This window comes from Equus caballus, chromosome 9, assembly GCF_041296265.1.
Source record: "Equus caballus isolate H_3958 breed thoroughbred chromosome 9, TB-T2T, whole genome shotgun sequence".
In the NCBI taxonomy this organism is placed as follows: domain Eukaryota; kingdom Metazoa; phylum Chordata; class Mammalia; order Perissodactyla; family Equidae; genus Equus; species Equus caballus.
This window is the reverse complement of record NC_091692.1, coordinates 80,714,164-80,737,397: the sequence shown is the minus strand read 5'-3', so window position 1 is coordinate 80,737,397 and position 23,234 is coordinate 80,714,164. Positions and strand designations below refer to the sequence as shown.

The following is a 23,234-nucleotide window of genomic DNA, read 5'->3' as shown; positions in this document are numbered from 1 at the left end:
CACCAGTCACCACAGCCCAGGGAAGGGAAGTGACTTACCTCAGGCCACCCGAGAGTGAGCAGTGGGCATGGCCCGCAGGTCGCGTTCCCATTCCGATGCTCATTTCCGTAGTATTGTATATTGTATTTGTGAAGACCCTGGAGAAGGGAGGGCCTGGCACTTACTTCTCTGTATCAAAGAGATAACGAAGAGTCCCCCGTCAACATTTACACCCTGTTTTTAAAGTCCTGCTTGCGATGTCAGATCTCACCAAGACGGGAAACAAGAAATGCGGTCAGAACGGATTTGAAATGGGAGGTGGCTGAGTCGGAACCCTCACGCGGTGTCCAGGGAGCCAGACAGCAATGAAGAATGAGAAGCAGAGGAAAAGGTTATAAAAATGTTTAGTTTTTGCTTTATTCAGTTACAACAAATGAGCAACAAGTTAGAAAAATTGTTTTTTTTTTCCAAACTCCCTAGCATTTTATTTGTGCGGTGGACTCAAATGGCGGGTAGTGGGGTGGGTGGGGGGAGGATTGCAAACACAATTCATGTTGCAACATTTACACGAGATAGGTCTCTTGGTTTTTCTTCTTTAAAAGTTAGGACTAACTGAAAAAAAAAGTGCACTCAAGAATCTAAAATTGGCCCAAAACAAACAAACAAACAAAAAGAATCAATTCATGGTGAGGCTTCGAGCTGAAATCTTGTCAAATGCCACACTGAGAAAAGGCAGTTAGGAACAGAACGGAAAACAGAAGCCGGTCATCTTTGTACCATCTAGATAGGAAGATCTCTTTTTGTATTAATTTCCCGGAAGTAAAGACAATGCTAACAAATGCGGGAGCCCTTTCTGCTGGTCGAGGGGGGTGCTTAAAAAGGACAGACACTGACACCCAGTGCTCCCCGTGCCGGCTGGGCCCAAGGTCTGACCTGAGAGGCCAGGCCGCGGGAAAACCAGACCCACCTCTTGGCAGTTGAGAAAGCCGCGTGCGTGGCTCAGCAGGGACCCCAAAGGCGGCTGGGGGCAGAACTGGAAACAGATTTGATCTGGAAGATCCACTATTTGTAAACCATCTTCAAGTTGAGACAGACGCCCGAATCCCAGCCCTTCCCCCGAATAAATCTCCCAGATTTCAAACTACCTTTAAAAACAAACTCCCCCTTTCTAAAATCCAGTAGCTATAATGGCACTAAGGCTACCATCCCCCCTCCCCCAAATTAATAAAATGAAAAAAAAAAAAAGAAAAAGGAGAAAAGCTTGTGGGATCAGCCCTCCCTTCTGGAAAAAACCTTACAATGGTAGTGCTGGAAAAGAGAGTCGCCCTCGATTAAAAAGGTAGCAAAATTCCTATATTGTACAAATCAGTTCCAGTAGGGCAAGAGGCGGGGGTGGGGCAGAGGAGCAAACTATTTACAAGGACGCATTGGAAACGCAGTAGTAGGACTTTGGCACTAGGAACAGTTCCCACCGGGCCTCTGGGAGGTGCGTGTGCACGCGGCTGGGGTCCTGCACCCTGCAGGCACACGCGGGCCATCGTGTTGCGCTTGGAGTCTCTGGCCAGGGCGGCCCACGGCCGGGCGGGAAGTTCTCTTCTTTCTTCCAAGACAGCACAGCAGTCAACGGCACAGCAGTTCAGAGGGACTTTCCTAGAAAGATGACAAGGACAGAGACGAGATGTCAGGGAGATGATCGTCATTCCCTGGGTGCAAGGCGTCGGGGGCTGCCTCTTCCTGGCTCTCCCGGAAAGGAGACCTCCAGAAGCCATCCCCAGGCTGGGAGGAGAGACGCATCCCCTTCAAGTTTGGGGCCTGTTTTAAAGGAGTGTGTTTCCCCGAGCACAGTCTGACACTCTGGGAATTGCCTCCAGGGTTAGGCCTTTGAAAACAGGATGATTTTCTGGGCAAGTGAAGGAGGTGGCCTGTGATTCTTTTGATCATTACAAGACCCTTTTCTGATTCCTGGAGAGGCAGCCAGACACAGTGGTTCCTAAAAGGCCCTACAGTCGGACAAACCTCCGTTTGGGTTCTGACCTTTCCACTTGCGGGTTGTGGGGCCACACACATGGGACTCAATCTCTCTTGGGCTTAGTTTCACTTCTGTAAAACAGGGATGGTAACAGCATCCCTCTCGTGGAGTTGTTGTGACGACTAAATACGTTGACATACGCGCCACCATTTGGAATGGTGTCTGGGACATGGTAGGTATTATATCCACTTTTCACTGCTTTTGTTAGATGGAACCTTTTCCAAACGGGATAGGATATATAATAGTAATCATAATGAGATGAGACATTTTTAGCGTATTTTTTATTTAATGTTTATATCAACCCTCAGAGGCGTAGGTATTATCATTATTCCCATTTTACAGGTGAGGCAACTTAGGACAGAGAGGCTAAATAATTTGCCCAAGATCACACAGCTAGTAAGTGGCAGAGCCAGGGTTCAAACCCAGGTAATCTCCAGAGTCTGTGCTCTTAACAAACAGTATTAATTAAGAGTCAGTAGGGAGAAATGTTTAATTTTTATATACTTTGAAGTGATGAAAATAGTCCAAGGTCCTTGTTATGGGTTGAGTTGTGCCCCTCAAAAAAAAACGTGTTGAAATCTTAATCCTCAGTATCTCAGAATGTGACCCTGTTTGGAAATTCCTTTACAGAGTTAAGTAATCAAGTTAAAATGAGGTCACTAGGGTTGGTCCCAACCCAATATGGCTGGTGTCCTTATAAAAAGGGGAAATTTGAACACACAGACAGACACGCAGGGAGAAGGCCATGTGAACATGAAGACAGAAATTGGGGTGATGCATCTACAAGTCAAAGATTGCCAGCAACCTACCTACCAGAAGCTTGGAGAAAGGCGAGGCACAGACTGCCCCTCACAACCCTCAGAAGGCACCGACCCTGCCAACCAGACTTCCAGTCTCCAGACTGTGAGAGAGTAAGTTTCTGGTGTTTACGCCACCCAGTTTGTGGTATTTTATGGCAGCCCTAGCAAACTCAGACAGACTTCCATTACCTTTGTGGGCTCCTGGGATCCAGAGATCCAGGGCAAGAATCCACAGGGCGGGCTTGAGGCTATAAAGGATGCAGCCAGCATTCCATGACAGGCTGGAAGTTCATCAAATCTTCAGGTTCCTGAAGCCACTGGCTTTTACTTTGCCTCCCTCCTGGTAAGACCACGTCATTTCTTGGCCACTTCTTGCTGAGAAAGGAGCTGAGAAGTATTTTTGTACAGGGGGCCAAGAGCAAGAAGAGTAGACTCCTCAGCCAAAGGCGTCGGCAGATTGTCTACACTGTCGCTCATTCCTAATATCTGGATGTCAAATGCACCCACATCCTCTAGACGCTCCTGATAATAAGTCTGAATATTGGAGTTAAGAGACCAACTTGTAAAAGATACGTCTGTGGATAAAGTCAGATTCTGGGGGTGTCCTTAGGATCTGGTACCACCCAAAAGTGACCCAGCAAAAGTTACCAAATTGTAAGAGCTACAAGGATCCTCATGCTGCCAACATCGCTCATCTCAGGAGGAAAAAAATGGGAGCTCAGGGAGAAGAAGTGAGCTCCCCAGGTCACATGACCGCTCAGCAGCACAGTCAAAAACAATAAGATCGTGAATGTGATCATGAGAGTTGCTAATACTTATCTCACGTTTATTATGAGCCAGGCCTGATGCTAAGCGATAATCCAGATCATCTCATTTACTCTTTACGGTAACCTGGGAGGGAGGAGGCTGTTAGCCCCCCTCAGAGTGAAGAAATGGAGGCTTAGAGATTAAATAGCCTCAGGCAACTGGCAAGGGGTGGACGCTGGAGTCCACCTCGGCCAGTCGAGCTTTAATTGCTCCTTCCCACAGCTGACCAAGTCCAGGGCTCCTTGTTTTGCACGCACAGCGTCTCCCTGCAGGGTGCCACCAGGCACAGGAGAGAGCACGTCTGCTTCAAAGATGGGCTGGTGGTCCCGCGCAGAGCCACCTGCACCCCTGGTGGGCACGGACCACAGCCAGCCTCCTCCTGTGCTCCCCGAGGAACAGAGTTTTCCCAGCAAGTGGTCTTCCTTTGGAAAGGAGCCTGCCTCTGGCGGGATGTCCACCTGAACAGTTCTCAGGACTCCAGGAAACAAGGCCCAAGGTGGGTAGACGGCGACTGCTCTTCCTTCTCCCAAGCAGGCTGAGGAAGGCCAGGTCAGCACACGACTGTGGGTGTTCGCCGCGGTGGGGCAGCATGGAAGGACCCGTGCAGCAGGAGAAAGCTGGGATCCCGGCTCTGCCACTTCCTCGCTGTGTGGCGACATCAGTTACTTAACCTCCCGGGACTCCCTTCTCAATTCATCACCGACGCTGCTGGGAGGGTTACAGATGAGGCCTGCAAAGCACACAGGTGCTCTAGAAATACTGCTTCATTTTCCCCTGAGGCAGGCCAGGCGTAAACTTAGGGCCTTGGGTGTAAGTGAGCTTACCTGTGTGTTTGTCATTTTCTTTCTCTCATCTCATTAACAGACCTCAACCCTCTCTCTTCAAGTGATTGGCAAAAACTCTCACTTTGTAGATAAAACTCAATATTAAGGCGCTTCCCCATCTGGCAGTGTGTTTTTATGCTTCCCTGGGTAATTTCTTACGGACGTGAACATGTATCATCCTCAATCATATGTATTAATAAAGAAAAAAATTCTGAATAAGGCTCCTTAAACAAAACAACCCAAAAAACAGATTGTAAGGCCAAGAGAATGACCTGGAGAAAGGGAGACAAAACCACATTTTCTCTTGGCTTTTGTAGAGATCCCAGATGTCTGTGATGGCTCTGGGCCCTGGAAGCACCCTTGGAACCTCTGGACTTCCATTCTCACTTGGTGTCTCCCAGTGTGTGTGGCAGCGGCAGCTGGGGAGATGCTGGAAACGGAGGGCAGGGGCGGTTTCTCCATCAGGGACACAGCTGAGGCCCAGCCGCCTTCCCCCTCCGGCCGCAAGCCCCAGCTGCAGACCCGGAAGGCCTCGTTCCGGCCGCCACCAGGTCTCCTTGTTAAAAGTTCCTGCTTCAGGGCTTGCCCAGCACAGCTGTTATCACGCAGTCTTCAAATTGCCTGGTTAACTGGACATCGTGTGAGGCCCGTGAAGACGTGGATCGTGTCCACAGTGTTCACTGCTCACCCCTGCCCCGCCACCTCCGCTTGTGTCTGGACCACACGAGATATTCAAATGTTTGTTAATGAATGAAAAATGGGAAGCCAGCATGGAGCTGTTAGAAGTAGCTGGTTACACAAGATTGGTGACAAAGTTCACATTTCAGGGTTTTTTTTAGAGTATCCTAGTGATTTTGAGTCTGTGGCCTCTTGCTAACCCCCTGGGCTTCTACTTGGAATCTTACTTGGTCAGACATTCCCCACCGCAAGGACCAATGGCCTGAGGGATCACTTGATCCTAGAGCACCAGATCTCAGCTTTGGGAGGGTCATCCAGCCCATTTCCTTATGGCCACTGTTTGAACATTGCCACCAAGCGGATGTCCAGCCTCTCCCTGAACCCTGCCCAGGACAAGGAGCCCACTGCCTCCCACAGCTGCCCTTTTCTATCTTGGAGACAACTTGGAATGTTAAAAAGTACTAATTCTTTAGCAAAATCTGCTTTCCTATTACTTTACCCGTTGGGGAGACATGAAACAATTAGAATTCTTTTCCCATGTGATAGCTTTCCATTTTCTTTTTGGTGAGGAAGATTGGCCCTGAGCAAACATGTGTAGCCAATCCTTCTCTTTTTGCTTGAGGAAGACTGTTGCTGAGCTAACACCTGTGCCAATCCTCCTCTATTTTGTATGTGGGATGCTGCCACATCATGGCTTGATGAGCGGTGTGTAGGTCCATGCTCAGAATCTGAACCCACAAACCCTGGGCCACCAAAGCGGAGCGTGTGAACTTAACCACTATGCCACTGTGCTGGCCTCTCTATTTCTTTTTAATTTTGTCTGTAGGAATTTCCCTAAGGCCTGCTGACTTGGGAGAGAATAACACCATACTCCATGAGAAAGAAAAGACAAGCACTGTGATAGTGATTATTATCTCTCAATATTTCTGAGTCACACTTTTTTTATTGGGAGGGGGGTTGGTCTGATTTTAATTAGAAGGGAGAAAAGGAAAATATGGTGGAGTGGAGAGGGACTGAGCAATTTTCCAGTGGAGAGGGAAAGCTCCATCCGGCCCCTCATCATCCTCCCCCGCCCACACCCAGGCCTCAGTCAGCTCTGGAACATCTGAGCAAAGCTCTTTTCCTGCAGCCGTTTGGGGAAGCTCTGGGGTTGGGGAAATGGCTAAGACTTATAAGCCAGGTAAATCTCTCCCAGGCAGCTCCCAGGGAGGCTCAAAGTCAGAAGGAATCAGAGGGGCCCTTGGCCCTTCCTACCCACTTTCCATCTGTGGATGTTAACCAGTGGAGTTCAAAGAATTTGAGCAAACGGAAGCATATTTTAAACTCACTAGGCACTCTCAATGTGGTCATGGATTTGTGTATGGGTGTGAACCCCAGCTCCACCACTTTCTAACTCAATGACATTGGGACAGTTACCTTTCCGTGCCTCATTCTCATCAGCCATAAGATGAAGAAAATGATGTCCAGAGAGTTGTTCACACACACAGAGTGCCTGAGCAGTGCCTGGCACAGTAAAAGCTCGGCAAATATTGCCCTTGGTCGTTGCCCCAGGACCCCCACCCCAGATGCAATTGACACCCAACAGCATGAGCTTGTATCAGTGGGACCCCAACCGAAACAGTCAACTTGGAAAGGCAGGAAGCAGACGACCAAGCTCTTCCCCACGTGAAGAGAGTGCAACTTCAAAGTCAGCTTCCGTCGAGCAGGTGCTGATGCATACGCCAGGCCCATTTAGGAGCTTTTACTTATCTCATTTAATCCTAACAACAGACAACTCTATTAGTAAGTGTTATGGACTGAAATGTGTCCCCCCCAAATTTGTATGTTGAACCCCAAACTCCAATGTGACTATATTTGGAGATGGGGCCTTTAAGGAGGTAATGAAGGTTAAATGAGGTCATAAGGGTGGGGCCCTAACCCAATAGCACTGGTGGCCTCATATGAAGAGGACGAGACAGCAGGAGTGCACATGTGTAGAGGGAAGGCCATGTGAGGACACAGAGAGAAGGCGGCCATCTGTAAGCCAAGGAGAGACGCCTCACCAGACACCAACCCTCCTGGCACCTTGAACTTTCAGCCTCTAGAACCGTGAGACAAGTTTCTGCTGTTTAAGGCACTCAGTCTGTGGTATTCTGTCATGGCAGCCCTGGTGGGCCAATACAGTAAGTATTAAGGTTATAGAAACTTAATAGTAAAAGAGAAGAAAGTAAAATGTATAGGCATGTGGGCGCTCTAGAATTTTCCACCACCCATCCTCCATTTACCACTAGGCCAGAAGGTTCTGAACACTCAGACATCTGCAAGTTGACTTTCCTTTTGCTCCTTCCTCGAGTATCTCAGGGGATTTCAAACTTTCTCTGCAGGGTCATACACACAGAATCATCTAGAGTCTTCTTTATTGGTGTGGAGGAGTTTCAAAGGAAAATTTGATTATATGTGAGTCCACCTAACACTGGCTCTTGACCCCTGCTCTTCTATGAAGTTTGAATTCAGGCAAGTCATAGCCACAAAGGCCACCTTTCAGGTCCCCTGATGCGCCAAGTTCCCTCTGGTCTCAGGCCTTTCAGTATGTTATTTTTTCTACCTTGAATGGCTTTCCCTTTCTGCCCAGCCAACTCCTACTTAGCCCTCTGGACTTCAATTTATCTACTACCTGTTGAGAGAAACCTTCCCCAACACCTTAAATCAGGTCAAATTCCCCTACTCTATATTCTCACAGTACCATGTACCTTTCCTTCAAAACCTTGTCACCTGTCAACTTTTGCTTTTTGATTAAAGCTTCATTCCTCAATAGACTATGGGCTCCACGAGGGCAGGGACGAACTGGGCACCACTGCTTTCCAGAGCCTGGCACGCTGCAGGCATCGCACAAATGCTTGAGGGATGAATGACCCAAGTCCCTTCTCATGAATATCTCTGGACTAGTTACTTCCTCTCCTTGGGGCCTGCATCCCTGCTCTGAAAAATCAGAGGCTCAGGTTTCATGGTTCCTAAGTTGCTACAAGTCGCCCAAAGCACAGTGAGAATTCCTAGCGTGAGTAGCTCCAGAATTAGATAAATGGAAGTGCTAACAGTTAACTCTCCATTAGGAACCAGGACAATGAGGCTAATGTGTGGTCTCTGAGAAGCATCACCCAGTAAATATCCAGTGATCGATTCTTCAACAGACCTTTCCTTCCAGCTGATCACACACATGGAAAGAGAACTGGCCCCGACTCCCTTCCTCTGACTGTTGCCATCTCGTGGGACTAATAAGTGATGGAAAAAAAATGAGGAGAAGCAAAGGACAGAAATACCAGATCCCAGATAATTGAAAGCTGACTATCTTTGTTAATTCTCAGGTGGGTTCAACAAGTTGTTATTGAGCATCTGCTCTGAATCGGGCACTGGGGATTCAGGGATTAATGGGATATGGTCCCCGCCTTCAAGGGTCTGGTGGAGGAGAGACAGGGAAAGAGATAATTACGATATTTTCATCTATCCATCCACCCACCCATCCATCCATTCAAATAAAAATTGGATACCTAATCTGAATAGATGGTGGGGGCATAAACATATCCTGGATCCTAAATTGTAGCCAGGATGCCACACTTGGAAGCCTTGAATATTTTAAGCAAGCTGAACTATGGAAAATATTTCTGAGTGTGGAAAAAACTATGGAAAAATATTCTGACATTTCACAAAATGTACCTCCTCCCCAAAGCCATCCCTAATCACCAGGAGTTGGAAATAGTCAGAAATTGGGAGGTAGTGAATGGACAGTTGTGTAATAGTTCCCACTCCCACATGGAATTAAGAAATGACCACGTCCTGTGGGTTCAGCCTGGGTGGTGGTGGTGGCGCCGCTGTCGGAGAGGTGGTGGGTGGGCCACAGTGGTTGGCTCAGGTGCTGGCCTGACAGATGAGAAGTGGCCTTCAGGCTCCACCAGCTGCTGGCTGAGGAACCCAGGGCAAGTCTTTCTGAGCCTCAGTTTTGCCGTCTGGAAAATGGGGGAAAAAGCCATACCCATCGCACAGAGTTGTCGTGAAGTTTCAACGATTTAATAGATGTGCTTAGAAGAATGCTGAGCCTAGGGCATATACCAATAAATAGAAACTCTTCGTAGTAGGGGCGCTGGGATATTCCACCTGGCCAAACACCGAGGCAGATGTCTGACAAGCTCTGGCTTGAGTATTTTGGCTCATTTTTAGGAAAGGAGGACTTTATTTTTCAGTTCCTTACCAGGACAGGTCTCTCCATGGATGGCTCTGTAATTGTTTGCACCTGGAGACTGAATCAAGACAACACAATTCACGGGCTGGGAAGGATGCCTCATCTTTGTGTTTAATCTCAGGGCAAGGCGAGCCTGGACTGAGTCAAACATGGCTATGAGCCTTGCAAAGCTTCAGTCAGAGGCTCTGGCCAGGGCAGATGCTTAACTCCTGCAGAGGAAATCGCATCTTCGAGTCAGCTGGCAGCAGCTTATTCAAGTTCTCTCATACGTGCCTCACATAACCCCTTTTATGAAGTCAAAACCATGTGTTATTTGCAGGATTACTGTATATATAACAAGTGAACTCAACGGCAGCTTCCTCAATAAATATGTGTTTAAATAAAGGCATCACTGGGTATTTATGAATTTCAAGAGACCCACGTGTTCGGTTCATAAAAGCTGCGAAGTAATTTGGGGAGGTTTTTTCCCTCTCTCAGTTGAAAGGCTGCTTTAAGGGCTGCCTCCGTCCAGGAGGCACCCGCAGTGTGCACTGAGCTCCTTTCTCCAGGCCACGGCCCCTCTGAAGGATCAGGAAGCCAATTAGGGAGCTCAGTGTGGCCAGGTGGGAAGTAGATCTTGGCGTCCTGTTTAGGGACATTTTCCAGTGCACATTTGTGGCATTTACCATTAATACACATAAAAAGAGCTTCCTGGGAGTTTGCAGATTTTGGGGGAGACAGCTGGTTCTTATATCTCTGAATTATCTGATGTTCACTCAGAAGTCACCCCCCAAATCCTAGGTATCTCCCCACCAGAAATGGAGAATTTTGGTCAGAAATAAGGAGGCAGAAACCGCAGTAGGAAGAGTGAGGGCTCTGGAGAGAAACTGAGGTGCTGGCTGGGGGAACGTGGGTAAGTACCTTGGTTTCTGAGTCTTGGTTTCTGGGTTTATAAAAATAGGGAGAAGCTTACCTCTCAGAGTCGCTCAGAGAACTGATAAGACCATCTGCGGCCAGAGCACCCAGCTCAGCCTCTGCCACTCAGGAGGCCCTGTGTCCCCCTCCCATCCTCCCTCCCTTCCCAAAGCTGCTCTTTATGGTGTGAGCATTGCTTCCCCCCTTTACGCGTCTCTTGGGCCTCAGAGGAGTATCGGGCACAGTGGCAGCCGACCCAGAGGGGCATTTTCAACTGTTGGTAGTGGTATAGCTTGGGAGAGAAGGGCTGGGGACAGGTGGCCTCAGGGGCTGCTAGGGAGCTGCTGCCCCCAGACCCCTCCCCCTCAGCAAAGGGGACCCGGAAAGTGCCATCTGAGCTCACTCTGGGATACAGGGACACTTAGCATCCTTATACTCAGCAAACATAGTTGGTTCAGGATAGCTTTTGCCTGCCGTGGAAACGCATCAGGTTTTCTTTTAGTTTGCATCTTCTCATCGTTTGCTGAACCCCAAACCTGACTTCCTGGCTACACCAAACCTCTTTTGTTTCCTCAGCAGCACCATTCCTTTTCTTGTCTCTGCACCTTTGCCTTGTCTGTTCCTTCCACTGGAACCACTCTCTTCCTTGCCTGTGCACTTGGCTAACTCCTTCCCACCAGCTAGCCCCTGAGTCAGAGGTCCCTTCCTCCAGGAGGCCTTCTCTGACCCCCAGTCTGGGTGCCCCTCCTGTGTGCTCCCACACACAGCATGTCCACATCTCCATCATACCATGGATCGCCCTGGCTAGGAGAGGAAAGAGCAGTTTCCTCTGTCCTTGGCCTGACTGAGCTCCACGTGAATGAGGATGTCATTTGTCTTCTTCATCACGTTATCTCCGCTGCCTTGCACAGCAACAGCACACAGTAGGTGCGTGAATTGAACTGAACTCTCATGTTTACTCTGTGTAGGAGGAAAAAGCAATCATGTAGACTTATGTCAGGCGTTGAACAGATCAAGGACAGAAGACAGGCCAAGCTAGGAGTTTTCAGGCAGATTCTGATGGGACAAAAAAATGGCTCCCTCATTTCCACAAGGGAGACGTGGGCTGGACTGGTGGCATCTTATAAGAAGGCAGGAAACATGGCCAGAGGGAGGACGGAACTGAGGCTGTCAGATGGAGGTAGTTGGGGCTATTGGTGACCTTGGTATACTTCTGACCCCCTTCCATCACGAGCGCCCACTTCTGGGGCTGCATCCTCACCCCCAACCATTACCATTTCCTCCCAAAAAGTCAGAGGGGAAAGAAGACTTGACAGCATTCTGTGATTGGCTGCTCATGAAATCGCTCTTCTCCTAGCTGATGGAACTGGCTAAAATGAGGTTTCCGGAGGATTTTATTTTTTTTGCCAGGTGCCTCATTTTATTACGGAATAAATGAATTAACGAGTGACATGGCCAGCCAAAGTTGTCCAAGCTCATTAATAAAGAGGCACGGTAATTTCCAGGGCTCCCTTTGGGGCCTTATCAATCTTTCTGGAGGTTCTTACCTTCATTTCATTATTTTGAAAGATGACATGGGGGGCCCCTTCTGTTGCCTTTTAAGTGACCTCTGGAGAAGGCACCTGGGCAGACTGTAAATCATGCCTCTCCCTCCGGGTTCCAAGCTGCCCTGGGGATATTTCTGCGGCGGCCAAGCTGGACCTTTCCCTCCCATAGGCCTCTCCCCAATCACCCCCCCTTTCTTCTAAACTCACCACCAAGCTGCTGGGCCTTAGGCCCTGATGTGCAGGGACCTCTTGTGAAGCGCACCAAGCTTGGGTGGCACGTTCCATTATGTGGATGACATGGCCATTAGTAACCATGGTAACTTCCCTTCCCAGCCTTTTGTGGCTCCACAGGCCTAATTTACACCAGTTTCTTCCAGATTCAAGGGGTTTGGGGGTCCCGATCAGCACAGCTACGAGCAGGGTTACTTATAGAGACACACCTTCCTTTAGTCAGGACAAGACAGATACCAAGGACTGTCCGAACCTCGCAGGTTAAAAGAAACAACCCCAAATCTCTACTCTGTAAACCGAGATACAGACTCTTGGAAAGAATCCAAAAAGAAAAGAAAAGGAAAAAAAAAGAAAAAGGAAAAGACATATCCTTGTCATGTTTGTTTCTTACAGCAGCGAACACAAGACAGACAGAAGATGTGTTGTTGTTACAACTGCAACTAGACTTTAGAATGGACAGGCCCCTAAGGCCACTGGCAACAGTGCCGACTCCTCTCAGCATAGCCTTGCAATTAAGGACATAAATCTACCAGCTCCTGTTTTTCTCCTTTTTTTTAAAAGAATCTTTAAAAAGAACCTATCATCGGGGCCGGCCCAGTGGTGCAGCAGTTAAGTTTGCATGTTCCGCTTCGGCAGCCTGGGGTTCGCCAGTTTGGATCCCGAGTGCGGACATGGCACCATTTGGCACGCTATACTGTGGTAGGTGTCCCACATATAAAGTAGAGGAAGATGGGTACAGATGTTAGCTCAGGGCCAGTCTTCCCCAACAAGAAGAGGAGGATTGGCAGCAGTTAGCTCAGGGTTAATCTTCCTCAAAAAGAAAAAAAAAAAAAAAGAACCTATGATCATTGGGGCCGGCCTGGTGGTATAGTGGTTAGGTTTGCGTGCTCTGCTTTAGCAGCTCAGGGTTTATGGGTTCAGATCCTGGGCATGGACCTACACACTGCTCATCAAGCTGTGCTGTGGCGGCGTCCCACATACAAAATAGAGGAAGACTGGCACAGATGTTAACTCAGCGACAATCTTCCTCAAGCAAAAAGAGGAGGATTGGCAACAGATGTTAGTTCAGGACCAATCTTCCTCACCAAAAAAAAAAGAACCTATCATCTGTGTCAACATCTGTGTATCCCACAATCTATATCAACTCTGGTAATAACAAAAAAGCAAGACAGCATCCACCCCTAGTGGCCCGGGGCAAACAGGTGGAATTACCTGTCTAGGCCTGGCTGGCCTCGGCAGGGACGCCGTCAGAGTCCGAGTCAGCCAGTTCTGCCGTGCCTTCGGCTGCAGTCTGACTCCAGCTGTCTGACCTGTCTGAGATGGCGTCCTCCTCTCCGACCGTCACCTCCACCCAGTCCACAACGCCTGACTCCTCGTTCTCGTCGCTGCCCTGGCCATCCTGGCTGTTGCCCTCTGACCTGTCCGAGATGGCCTCTGAAGGCTTTGCTGGCAAACCATCTTTTGCTTGTTCGCTGCCCACTTTCGCCCTGGGTACCAACTTCTCCAAGTCCTCTTTGCAGAGCTTTTTGGGATCCTTGTAATATTGCGGACCCACCTCACTCCCGTTCTTTGGGCTCTCGATGATGACGGCTTTGGGTGCTTTCCTCGATGTGGCGTCGTAGCCATGGTCGTCTGCTACGTGCTGTACCTGGTATTGCTCCATCCACTTCAAGGTTCCAGTTTTTAGCAAGCATCTGTTCTCCTTGAACCAACGCACAATTTCAGTTCGGACCAGGCCAGTCTTTGCTGCCAACTGGTCATACTCCTGGGGCGTAGGCCACTGGGTTCTCGCAAAGGTGCTCCTCAGGAGATGAATCTGTTCTTGACTTTTTGTAATTGCTGGTGAAGGGCTGGGCAGAGAACTGGCTAACTGGGCACCAGAGAGCTGGTCAAGTCGAGACAGAGCACCATTGGGGGCCACCATGTCTTGGCCTTTTTTGCCAGACCCCATGGAATCTAAGACAGCCTGTTCCATGCTGTCCCGAAGCTTCCGCCTCTCCGAGAACCAGGAGTCGATCTCTCTCCTGCTCAGCTTGGTCTCCACCCTGAGTCGGTCCAGTTCTGCTTGGGTCGGAAAAGAACTTTTCAAAAAGCTGTCTTCTAGGATTTTCACCTGATCCTGGGTTTTTTCTTTGAACTTCTGTGGGGCGAAGTCTGGGTAGGCATGGTACGTGCGACCGTGGCGGGAGGCCGCGATGGCCAACTGGTCTTTGGCAAGAGATTCGCTGGTGATGTGGACGATGCCCCTTTGACAACGATACCGGTGGTCACTGAACCACTTCTTGATCTCACTCCTGGCGAGACCGGTCACCTCAATGAGTCTGTAGACCTCAGCATCGTCGGGGAACTGGCTCTGAAGAAAGCTCGCCTTGAGATGTGCTATCTGCTCCTTTGTCTTCTTGCGGTCGCTGGCTGGGGTCAGCGAAGGGTTGGCCACCTTAGGTGGGGGCTCTGGCACCTGAGCGACGTGTGGACGCTTGGGCTCGGGGGCAGCTTGGGGAGTCACTAGAGGTCTCTTCTGGCCGTGGTTGGTCACTCCGGCCACAGCAAGCGTGATGGGGGAGCAAGAGACGGTCGTTGACCCGCTCGTCACCTGGGTCAGCACCAGGCTGGTCTGGCCAAGGATCTGGCATGGCAGGGCTGTCTGGAGGATGGGCTGCGACATCTTTGTGGGGGCCAGCTGGGCGGGCAGCACAGTGATCGTCGGGGGTACTGACTGGATGGTGCCGTTAAACATCTTCTTCCGGGCCTCCTCCACCTCCTCGGGGGACCAGCTGATGCCATGCTTTAGGCGCTGGGTGGCGAACCAGATTCTGATGTGCTCTTCTGGGTGTTTGGAAGCGGCTGTCAGCCAGGACAACTCAGCCTGGGTCGGGTAAGGGAACTTGTTGAAGGAGTTGATCATGGTGGCATTCGTGTCCAGAGCAGAGTTATATTTGGTAGTATTCAGCGGGACGGGGACTTTGGGGACAAGGTTGACATTTGGTGGGAGCTGGACAGAAGGCATGACGTGCCCTAACGTGTCCTGGAGGAGCTCCACGCCTCCAAGTCTCGAGAGAATCTCAGCGGCGTCTGTCACCAGGCGGGCTGTCCCTTCCACGTGGTTCTCAGGGGTGGCCTCCTCGGGCTTCTTGGGCACCTTCTTGGCTTCAGCTTTCGGTTTCCCTGGCTTCATGATGGGGGTTTTGCTCACGGAGATCCCAGCATCACTGTCCCCACTTCCGGGGCCGCTGGTGGGCATGGACACGACATGGTTGGTGGCTTCGATGGACTGCTCTAAGACAGTCTGATTATTGCGCTTGATTAACTTCAGTTTGAAATTGGTCTCACCGGGGTGGAACTTGGCGTTGTGGTCAGACAGGGAGTCGTACTTTTTGGTTGTGAAGTTGCACTCGGCACACACATAGAGCGGGTTGAGAATCACGTTGGGGTGCTGCATGTCGACGTGCTCCGTGAACTCGTTCAGGTTCTGCGTGGAGTAGGGGCAGTATTTGCATTCATAGCCGCCTTGGAGTTTTTTGGATGGGTTTTCCCCCGTCGATTTCACCTCGATCACTTCGTTTTCTTTGGAAGCGTTTTCAGGTTCCGCTGCCCAACTGTCCTTGGCCACGTCAGGCTGGGGCGTGCTGATTCCTTTTTCTTTGGCCCTGTCTCCTTCCTCGGGCACATCTTGTTCTACTACTTGTGATGTCCGAACCATGCACGGGGTCGTAGATTTTCGTTTGCTTGCCATGCTGTCTGTCTGTGTGCAATGGCTCAGTTGGGGGGTGGGGGAGGGAAGCAGGTAGGGAAGGGACAGTGAAATTCTTGGAACAAATAAGACACAAGGTTTTTGGCTTTGTTCCCCCTCCAATGGCTTTGGCTTTCCTTGAATGCTGCAGTCTAGTGTTTGAGTTTTCAGAATGATTTCAACACAGAAAATTGTAACTGCTCCAATGGCTAAACGCAAGAGGCAGCGTCATACCTGCGGGACAAGAAGAAAGACAGGGTCAGGGTTTCTCCACAAGGCAAGAGGAACTAGCACGTCTTTCTGAGTTGTACCGACGACCCTTCCCAAATGGCACCCCAAGCAAATGCCCAGGTAGGCACAGACGGCGTCAGAGTGGGTGTACATAAAAATGAAACATTACATTCTTCTCTCCCCTTCTCTGGGAAGGGCACTGGGAACAGGCCCCAAACAAGCAAATGAGGATGCAGGTCACACGTTCACGTTTAGAGAAAAATGGACACAGAAAAACAACAAAGGTACTGAGATCTTCTGAAGTGGTGGCGGAGGGAACACTGCAGGTGAAATGTCGCTGGGCTCGCAAGCTCCTTTTACTGATGGTACATCAGAAGCAAGACGCTTACCTGCGGCTGGCAAGCAGGACTTCCACGGCCATTAGAAAATGAACGTGAAGGTTTTGTTTCTTATCATAAAAGTAAAAGCACTATAGAAAGTCCAGAAAACGCACTGAAGTAGACAGGAGAAAAAATCACCCCAAATATTGTAGTTCTTTCATTTCACTTGCAAGTCCCTCATTTCTATAAATATTGAACCAAATAGTGATTTAAAAAATGGCTGCATGGTATTCCATTGTAGGGACATACCATACATAATGTATTCAGCCATTGGACTTTTGTTGGACATTTAAGTTATTTCCAGTTTTTGGCTCTTATCAACAAAATTGCAGCCAACACCCTGAGTCCTTATTTCTGATAACTACCTTTGGATGAGTGCATAGAAATAGAAGCACTGGGTCAAAGAGTGTCGGCACTGGAAGTTCTCTTGACTCATACGGCTGAGTTCTTGCATCAGTTGGCCTTTCCCCTGGCAGTAAATGAGAGTGCCCAACTTACCACTCACCTATAGGAAATATGACCAGAAAAGCCTTGCTGATTAAGTAGAGGAAAACTGTTTCAATATGCTTCCGTGCTTTCCCTGATGGCTACTAAGGGTGAACTGCTTTCAAAGATTTACTTGCCATTTGTTTTCTTTGTGAATTGTCTGTTGATGCCATTTTTAAATTTTATTTTTAAATTTTATTTTTTTGAGGAAGATTAGCCCTGAGCTAACATCTGCTGCCAATCCTCCTCTTTTCGCTGAGGAAGACTGGCCCTGAGCTAACATCCATGCCCATCTTCCTCTACTTTATATGTGGGACGCCTACCACAGCATGGCGTGCCAACCGGTGCCATGTCCGTACCCGGGATCCAAACCAGTGAACCCTGGGCCACCGAAGCGGAATGTGCACACTTAACCGCTGTGCCACGGGGCCAGCCCCTGGGTTTTATTTTTAATTTACAAGAGTGCTCTATAGATTAAGAATATCAGTACTTTCCTTTATTTGTTGCAAAATTTCTCCAGGCTATCATTTACCTTATAGTTTTGCATATGGTATTCATGTAAAATTTTTAATTTTTAGGTAGCAAGTTTATTAACCATTTTCTCTTGTGGCTTCTTTCATTGTGATTTTATATATAGAAAGTGATCCCCTGCCTTGAGAGCTGAGACATATTATGCTATGTTTTCTTAGAGCGTTTTTGCTTTATTTTTTACATGTAACATCTGGAATGGAACTGATCTTGGGTTAAGCTGTAAGACACTATTTTTTGGAAAGTTACCAATTATCTCAGTAGCATATATTATGTTATTTTTTCTCTTCCCAGTAATTTGTGAAACCACCTTTGTCATACATTAAATTTTCATATATACTAAGGTGTTTCTAGGTTATCTATTCCAGGCTCTTATCTAGTTATTGAGCCTTGCGCTTATGCCTTGTTTTAAAAAATATTTTTTGCAGGGTAGAGCATGTTTTAATATCTCGTAGCATGAGTTCCGCCTTATCACTCTTCTTCTGCAAAACAGTGCTGGGTTATTTTGATCATCTAGTCCCATCAATCAATTCTCATAAATCAGAATCATCTGCAAAATAACATCCTGTTAGAATTTTGATTGGAACTGCGTTACACAAATATTAATTTGGGAGTACAGGGACAATTTGCTTATTAGGAGGTAGTATACGTTAACAGAACCCAAACTGGGGAAGTGATGGGCTAGGCCACGTTAAGCGTCTAAGTGCATGGGCTGAGGCAGAAGAAGGCCTTTCATTTTGTGAGAGGAGGAGGGAGAAATGTTTTTTTTTGTTTGGTGTGGAAGATTGGCCCTAAGCTAACATCTGTGCCAATCTTCCTCTATTTCCCATGTGGGATGCCGCCACAGCATGGCTTGATGAGTGGTGTATAGGTCCACGCCCAGGATCTGAACCCTTGAACCCTGGGCCGCCGAAGCGAACCCAACCGCTATACCACCAGGCCGTGAAGGAGAAGTGTTTGAAATAAGGATGGCTGATATCCAAGGAGAAGGGAATGGAGGAGTTGGCATATCACCTCCTGCCACTCCCACTGGCCTGGGTTTGAGTCCCCCTGTAGAGGGGGCTCAAGGACAGAAGTAAAGACTTATTTTCATGAGCAACTCTGTGGGACTCTGGGCCCACATTCATCTGCTTAGGGGTTCAGGTGACAAATGTGAGCAGGTCTCGGGGGGGCATCCCCTCTTGTGAACCCCAAATCTGGCCACTCTATGGCTGGATCCCTGGCATTTTCATGCAGGACAACTTCATCAGCAGTGGGTGGGGGTTCCTCAGGGTCCTGGTGAGGAGCGGACATGGGCACAGCAGAGCAGCGGGGAACTATGTCTTTTTGCTGACCACACCCAAATTGACATCTTCTGCCTCCATTTCACTGCTGATCAGACTCTTGATTTTCCCCCTCAAACATGTGTCATCCCCTCCAGAGTTCATCTCCATCAATGGCTCCATCAATGGCTCCATTATGGCTCACTCAGGCCAAAAACCCGACTCCCTCTATACAACGAATCCATCAGCAATCCTGTTGAGTCAGTCTTCAAAATAACCTAGTCTCAGACCACTTCTCACCACTTCCACTCTCCCTGCCTTGTCTAAGCCACTGTCATCTACCACCTGGAAGCCGACGGCAGCCTCCCAAGGGTCTCCTGCGTCCTTCCTCTCTAGAGTATCAAAGGGATGTTTTAAGGTAGGAATCAGTTCATGTCACCTTTCTCCATGAAGCCCCTTCTCGGCTTCCCATCAGAGTGAACTCCACGCCCTTGTAACAGCCTGCAAACCCCAGCACGTTCTGACCCAGGCTTCCCTCTCCCCTTTGCTCCTCACGCTCCGGCTTCTGGAACAGGTGTCTCATCCCCATCACAGGGCCTTTGCCAGCATGTCTCACCCCCAGAGCTCCCCAATTCTCAAGGCTCCATTAAAAGTCATCCTCCCAGGGGCCGGCCCCCTGGCTGAGTGGTTAACTTCGTGCGCTCTGCTTCGGCGGCCCAGGGTTTTGCCCGTTCGGATCCTGGGCGGGGACATGGCACTGCTCATCAGGCCATGATGAGGCGGCATCCCACATGCCACAACTAGAAGGACTCACAACTGAAAATATACAACTATGTACCGGGGGGCTTTGGGGAGGAAAGACTGGCAACGGTTGTTAGCTCAGGTGCCAATCTTTAAAAAGAAAAAAAAAAGAAATGGTTTAAAAAAAAAAGTCATCCTGCAGAGAGGCCTTACCTGATCGCCACCCCATCCAAACTAACGCCTCTCCCAGACTCCCTCTGTTTCCTTACCCTGCTTTGCCTTTTTTTTTTATTTATATATTTTGTGGCTAAAGGAGGAAGGAGAAGAGAGTATTTACCTACTTGTTTATTGTTTGTTTCTCCCTGTAGAATTGTGCTCCCAATATGGCAGCCACTAGCCACATGTGGCTCTTTAAATTTAAATTAATTAAAATAAAAAAAAATTCAGTTCTTTGGTCACCCTAGCCACATTTCCAGGGCTCAAGAGCCACATGTTAAAGATTGTAGGATATGTCTAACCTTGAGGATGTCCTACTGGACAGCACTCTTCTAGAACATAAACTCCACAAAGGCAGAAACTTTTCATTGTGGTTTCCCCAGAGCCTAGAACGTACCTGGCCCACAGTATGCTTTCCATAAATATTGGTTGAATAATTGTATTAACGGCGGGGTGGCTACCTCGTGGGAACTGTAGCTGATACAGAGAGATGAGGTATGGTAAAATCTCTTGTGGGTGCTCAGTAATGTGTCTGCATGTATGTGTGCACGTGTGTGTGCTTGTGTATGTGCACGTGTGTGAGTGTGTGCATGTGTGTGTCTGTATGCGTGTGTGTGCGTGTCAGTGCTGGGGCTTCTATGAGCGGAGGAACTCTGTAAGGAGAAGGAGGTGTTAAAGTTCTGTAGGAAGCGCCATTGACACAGCAGAATGTGGCTAAATTTGTACCCACTAGCCAAGAGGCCTGGGCATTTGAATGACAAATTATTATTATTTTTTTTGTGAGGAAGACTGGCCCTGAGTTAACATCTGTGCCAATCTTCCTCTACTTTGTACATGTGACACCGCCACAGCATGGCTGATGAGTGGAGTACGTCTGCATCCGGGATCTGAACCCGTGAACCCCGGGCTGCCAAGGCAGAGCACACAGACCTGAAACCACTTGGCCACGGGGCCAGCCCCAGAACTACAATTTTTAAGAGAGGGAGCAAAAGGAGAATTTTCTCCTGTAGAACAAAGAAATCAGGCAGGCATGGGTGCAGGGGAGAAGAGACAGAAACGCCCCTATCTAGAATTATTTAAATTTGTTGACAAGTAAGGTCGAGAAATGAGCCAAATTGTGGTGAAACAGCCTAAAAGCTTTTCCATTGTTCCAAAAACTGTAGTTCACAATAAACAGTATCTTCTAAGACTTGTTCGGCAACCAGGAATCCAAACCATAGCAGAGTAAAAAGAAGGAAAGATGAAGGGAAAAAGAGAGAAGTGGAGGGGGTGCTCGGAAAACGCTGAGCCTTTGACGACTTCCTCTCCCGGGGTCCTGCTGACGGAGCTGCGAGAACTGCTGCCCTTGGAAGAATCACGCTCGCACCACAAGGGGCTGAGGGTCTGCAGGGCAGCAGCTCATTGGCGACGGTCTTTTTGAAAGCCTGGGAGCCGCCAGTGAGGCCAGGACCAGCGCCATGATGCCTGGGACTCGCTGGCATGAAGGCTACAGTTTCCGGCCAAGTCTTCAGGTTCATATGTACACTGGCCAAAATTGGCAAAAATAAAAAAATGAATGAACGAACAAATGAATGAATGAATAAAATGCAGGTTAAAAACTCCAACACAGTCCTTTCCGTGCTGGATGGGGCATATCCCAAGAGACCAGCTCCACGTAGTGGGTCTCACCCTGGGCCAGCTCCCCAGTGGGTCTGAACTGGGCACAGACACGTTCTGTGCCAACCTGAAGACATGCCACTTAAGGGGAGCGAGTTGTCCCGCGGCTGCTCCAGCCACCTGCCGAGGGCCCGGCAGCGGGGAGCCTCAGAAGCCATCGCTGCCCTCGGGAGGGGGCCTGAGCAGGTTAGCACTAAGCACATCTGTGATTAAGATCCTGGTGCGCAGAAGCAGAGGAGAGGTAAGATGTTTCCTTCCTTTATGACTATGCTCCATAGTGCCTCTTTCTTTCCAGCAGTCCCACCCCTCACAGGATAATTAGGACAGAGCGTGCCGTGCACGTGTCTCATGGAAAGGGAGCAAAACACCAAATACAGACTCTTGCCTCCTTTGCATGTTTTTGGCATTGACTGGACTTTCCTTTCATCCACTACGGCACTTATCACGCACCATAAAGAAACCCAACAATGAATGAGAAATGACAAAACCTTGGAATAAATAATAAAGAGAGAAAGTGGCCAGCCTATAGGTGATTATGTACCACTTACTGTGGGCGTCAGCGCAGGCTTTCTCCTTCCCCACCCGGCCCTTCTTCCATTATCTCCCTCCCTGTTATGAGTGGGATGCAATTTGATTAGACCCCTGTTTACTGAGTGTGGGTATGGGCCAGAACCCTGTGGATACGGCTCCTAGAAAGATGAAGAAACCGGGGCTGACCCAGTGGCACAGTGGTTAAGTGCGCACGTTCTGCTTTGGCAGCCGGGGGTTCGCCAGTTCAGATACCAGGTGCGGACAGGGCACCACTTGGCAAGCCATGCTGTGGCAGTCATCCCACATATAAAGTAGAGGAAGATGGGCATGGATGTTAGCTCAGGGCCAGTCTTCCTCAGCAAAAAGAGGAGGATTGGCAGCATATGTTAGCTCAGGGATAATCTTCCTCAAAAAAAAAAAAGATGAATAAACCATGGTTCTTGTTCTCAAGGAGTTCACAGCCAGTGTATGAGTCCAGTAGGGCTGCTGTAACAAATGCCACACACTGGGTGGTTTAAACAACAGAAATTCATTTTTCACAGTTCTGGAGGCCTAGAAGCCTCTGAACCCTCTCTCCTTGGCTTGCAGATGGTCACCTTCTCGCTGTGTCCCCACATCATGGTCTTCCTTCTGTGTGTGTCTGTCTCCTGATCCCCTCTTTTTTTTTGCTGAGGAAGATTGTCGCTGAGCTAATCTTCCTCTATTTTGTACGTGGGACACTGCCACAGCATGGCTTCATGAGCGGTGCGTAGGTCCGTGCCCAGGATCTGAACCAGAGAACCCTGGGCCACCAAAGTAGAGTGCACCAACTTAACCACTACACCACTGGGCCGCCCCCCCCCAATCTCCTCTTCTTATAAGGACATTGGTCATATTGGACTAGAACCCTAGAACCCCAAGGACCTCATTTAACCTTAAACACCTCTTTAAAAATGCTTTCTCCAAATACAACCACATTCTGAGGGTTAAGACTTCAACATACTAATTTTGGGGGGGGGGGTGACACCATTCAGCCCATTACAGCCGGGCAGGGCAGTGCCATCTGAACACCCCTCGATGGCACAAAAATGACTTATTCATGCAGTCAACAATTCCCGACTGAGCACCTGCGAGTGCCAGGTGCAGTTCTAGGCACTGAGGACACAGGACCCTCTGCTCCCACAGAGCTCGCATCCATGAGAATAAAGAAGCAGAAGCTCGATGGTCGGTGGGCACTAGGGAGAAAAGTCAGGTAGCGACGAGGTTGGGTGTGAAGCAGGGTGACCTGGGATTCCAAGCAGAGGTCAGGGACTCCCTCCATGAGAAGGTGTCCTTGGAGCATCTGGATATTGCACGGACAAGAAGGAGACGAGTTTCTGGAACACGGAGGAGGCCATCCTTAGGACAGGGTAGGAGAAGCATGGCTGAAGGCTTCACGGGGGAGGTAACTCTCTTCTTAGAAATAAATGTCCATGACGACGATGAACTGAAA

The 23,234-nt window shown here is 48.9% G+C and overlaps 1 protein-coding gene across 9 annotated transcripts in view; it reads right to left on the bottom strand.

Moving 5' to 3' along the window:
* Nucleotides 1-371: 371 nt before the first annotated feature.
* The window catches only part of ZHX2 (zinc fingers and homeoboxes 2), a 153,070-nt gene continuing 130,207 nt past the window's right edge, over nucleotides 372-23,234 (bottom strand). For 8 of the 9 annotated variants that reach the window (XM_023648314.2, XM_070221352.1, XM_023648317.2 and 5 more), the window contains 2 exons: nucleotides 13,215-15,966; nucleotides 372-1,629 (listed from right to left, as the gene is read on the bottom strand). In XM_023648314.2, the coding sequence (XP_023504082.1) occupies nucleotides 13,219-15,735 (2,517 nt within the window). In that variant the 5' untranslated portion in view covers nucleotides 15,736-15,966 and the 3' untranslated portion in view covers nucleotides 372-1,629; nucleotides 13,215-13,218. 9 annotated transcript variants of the gene reach the window in all.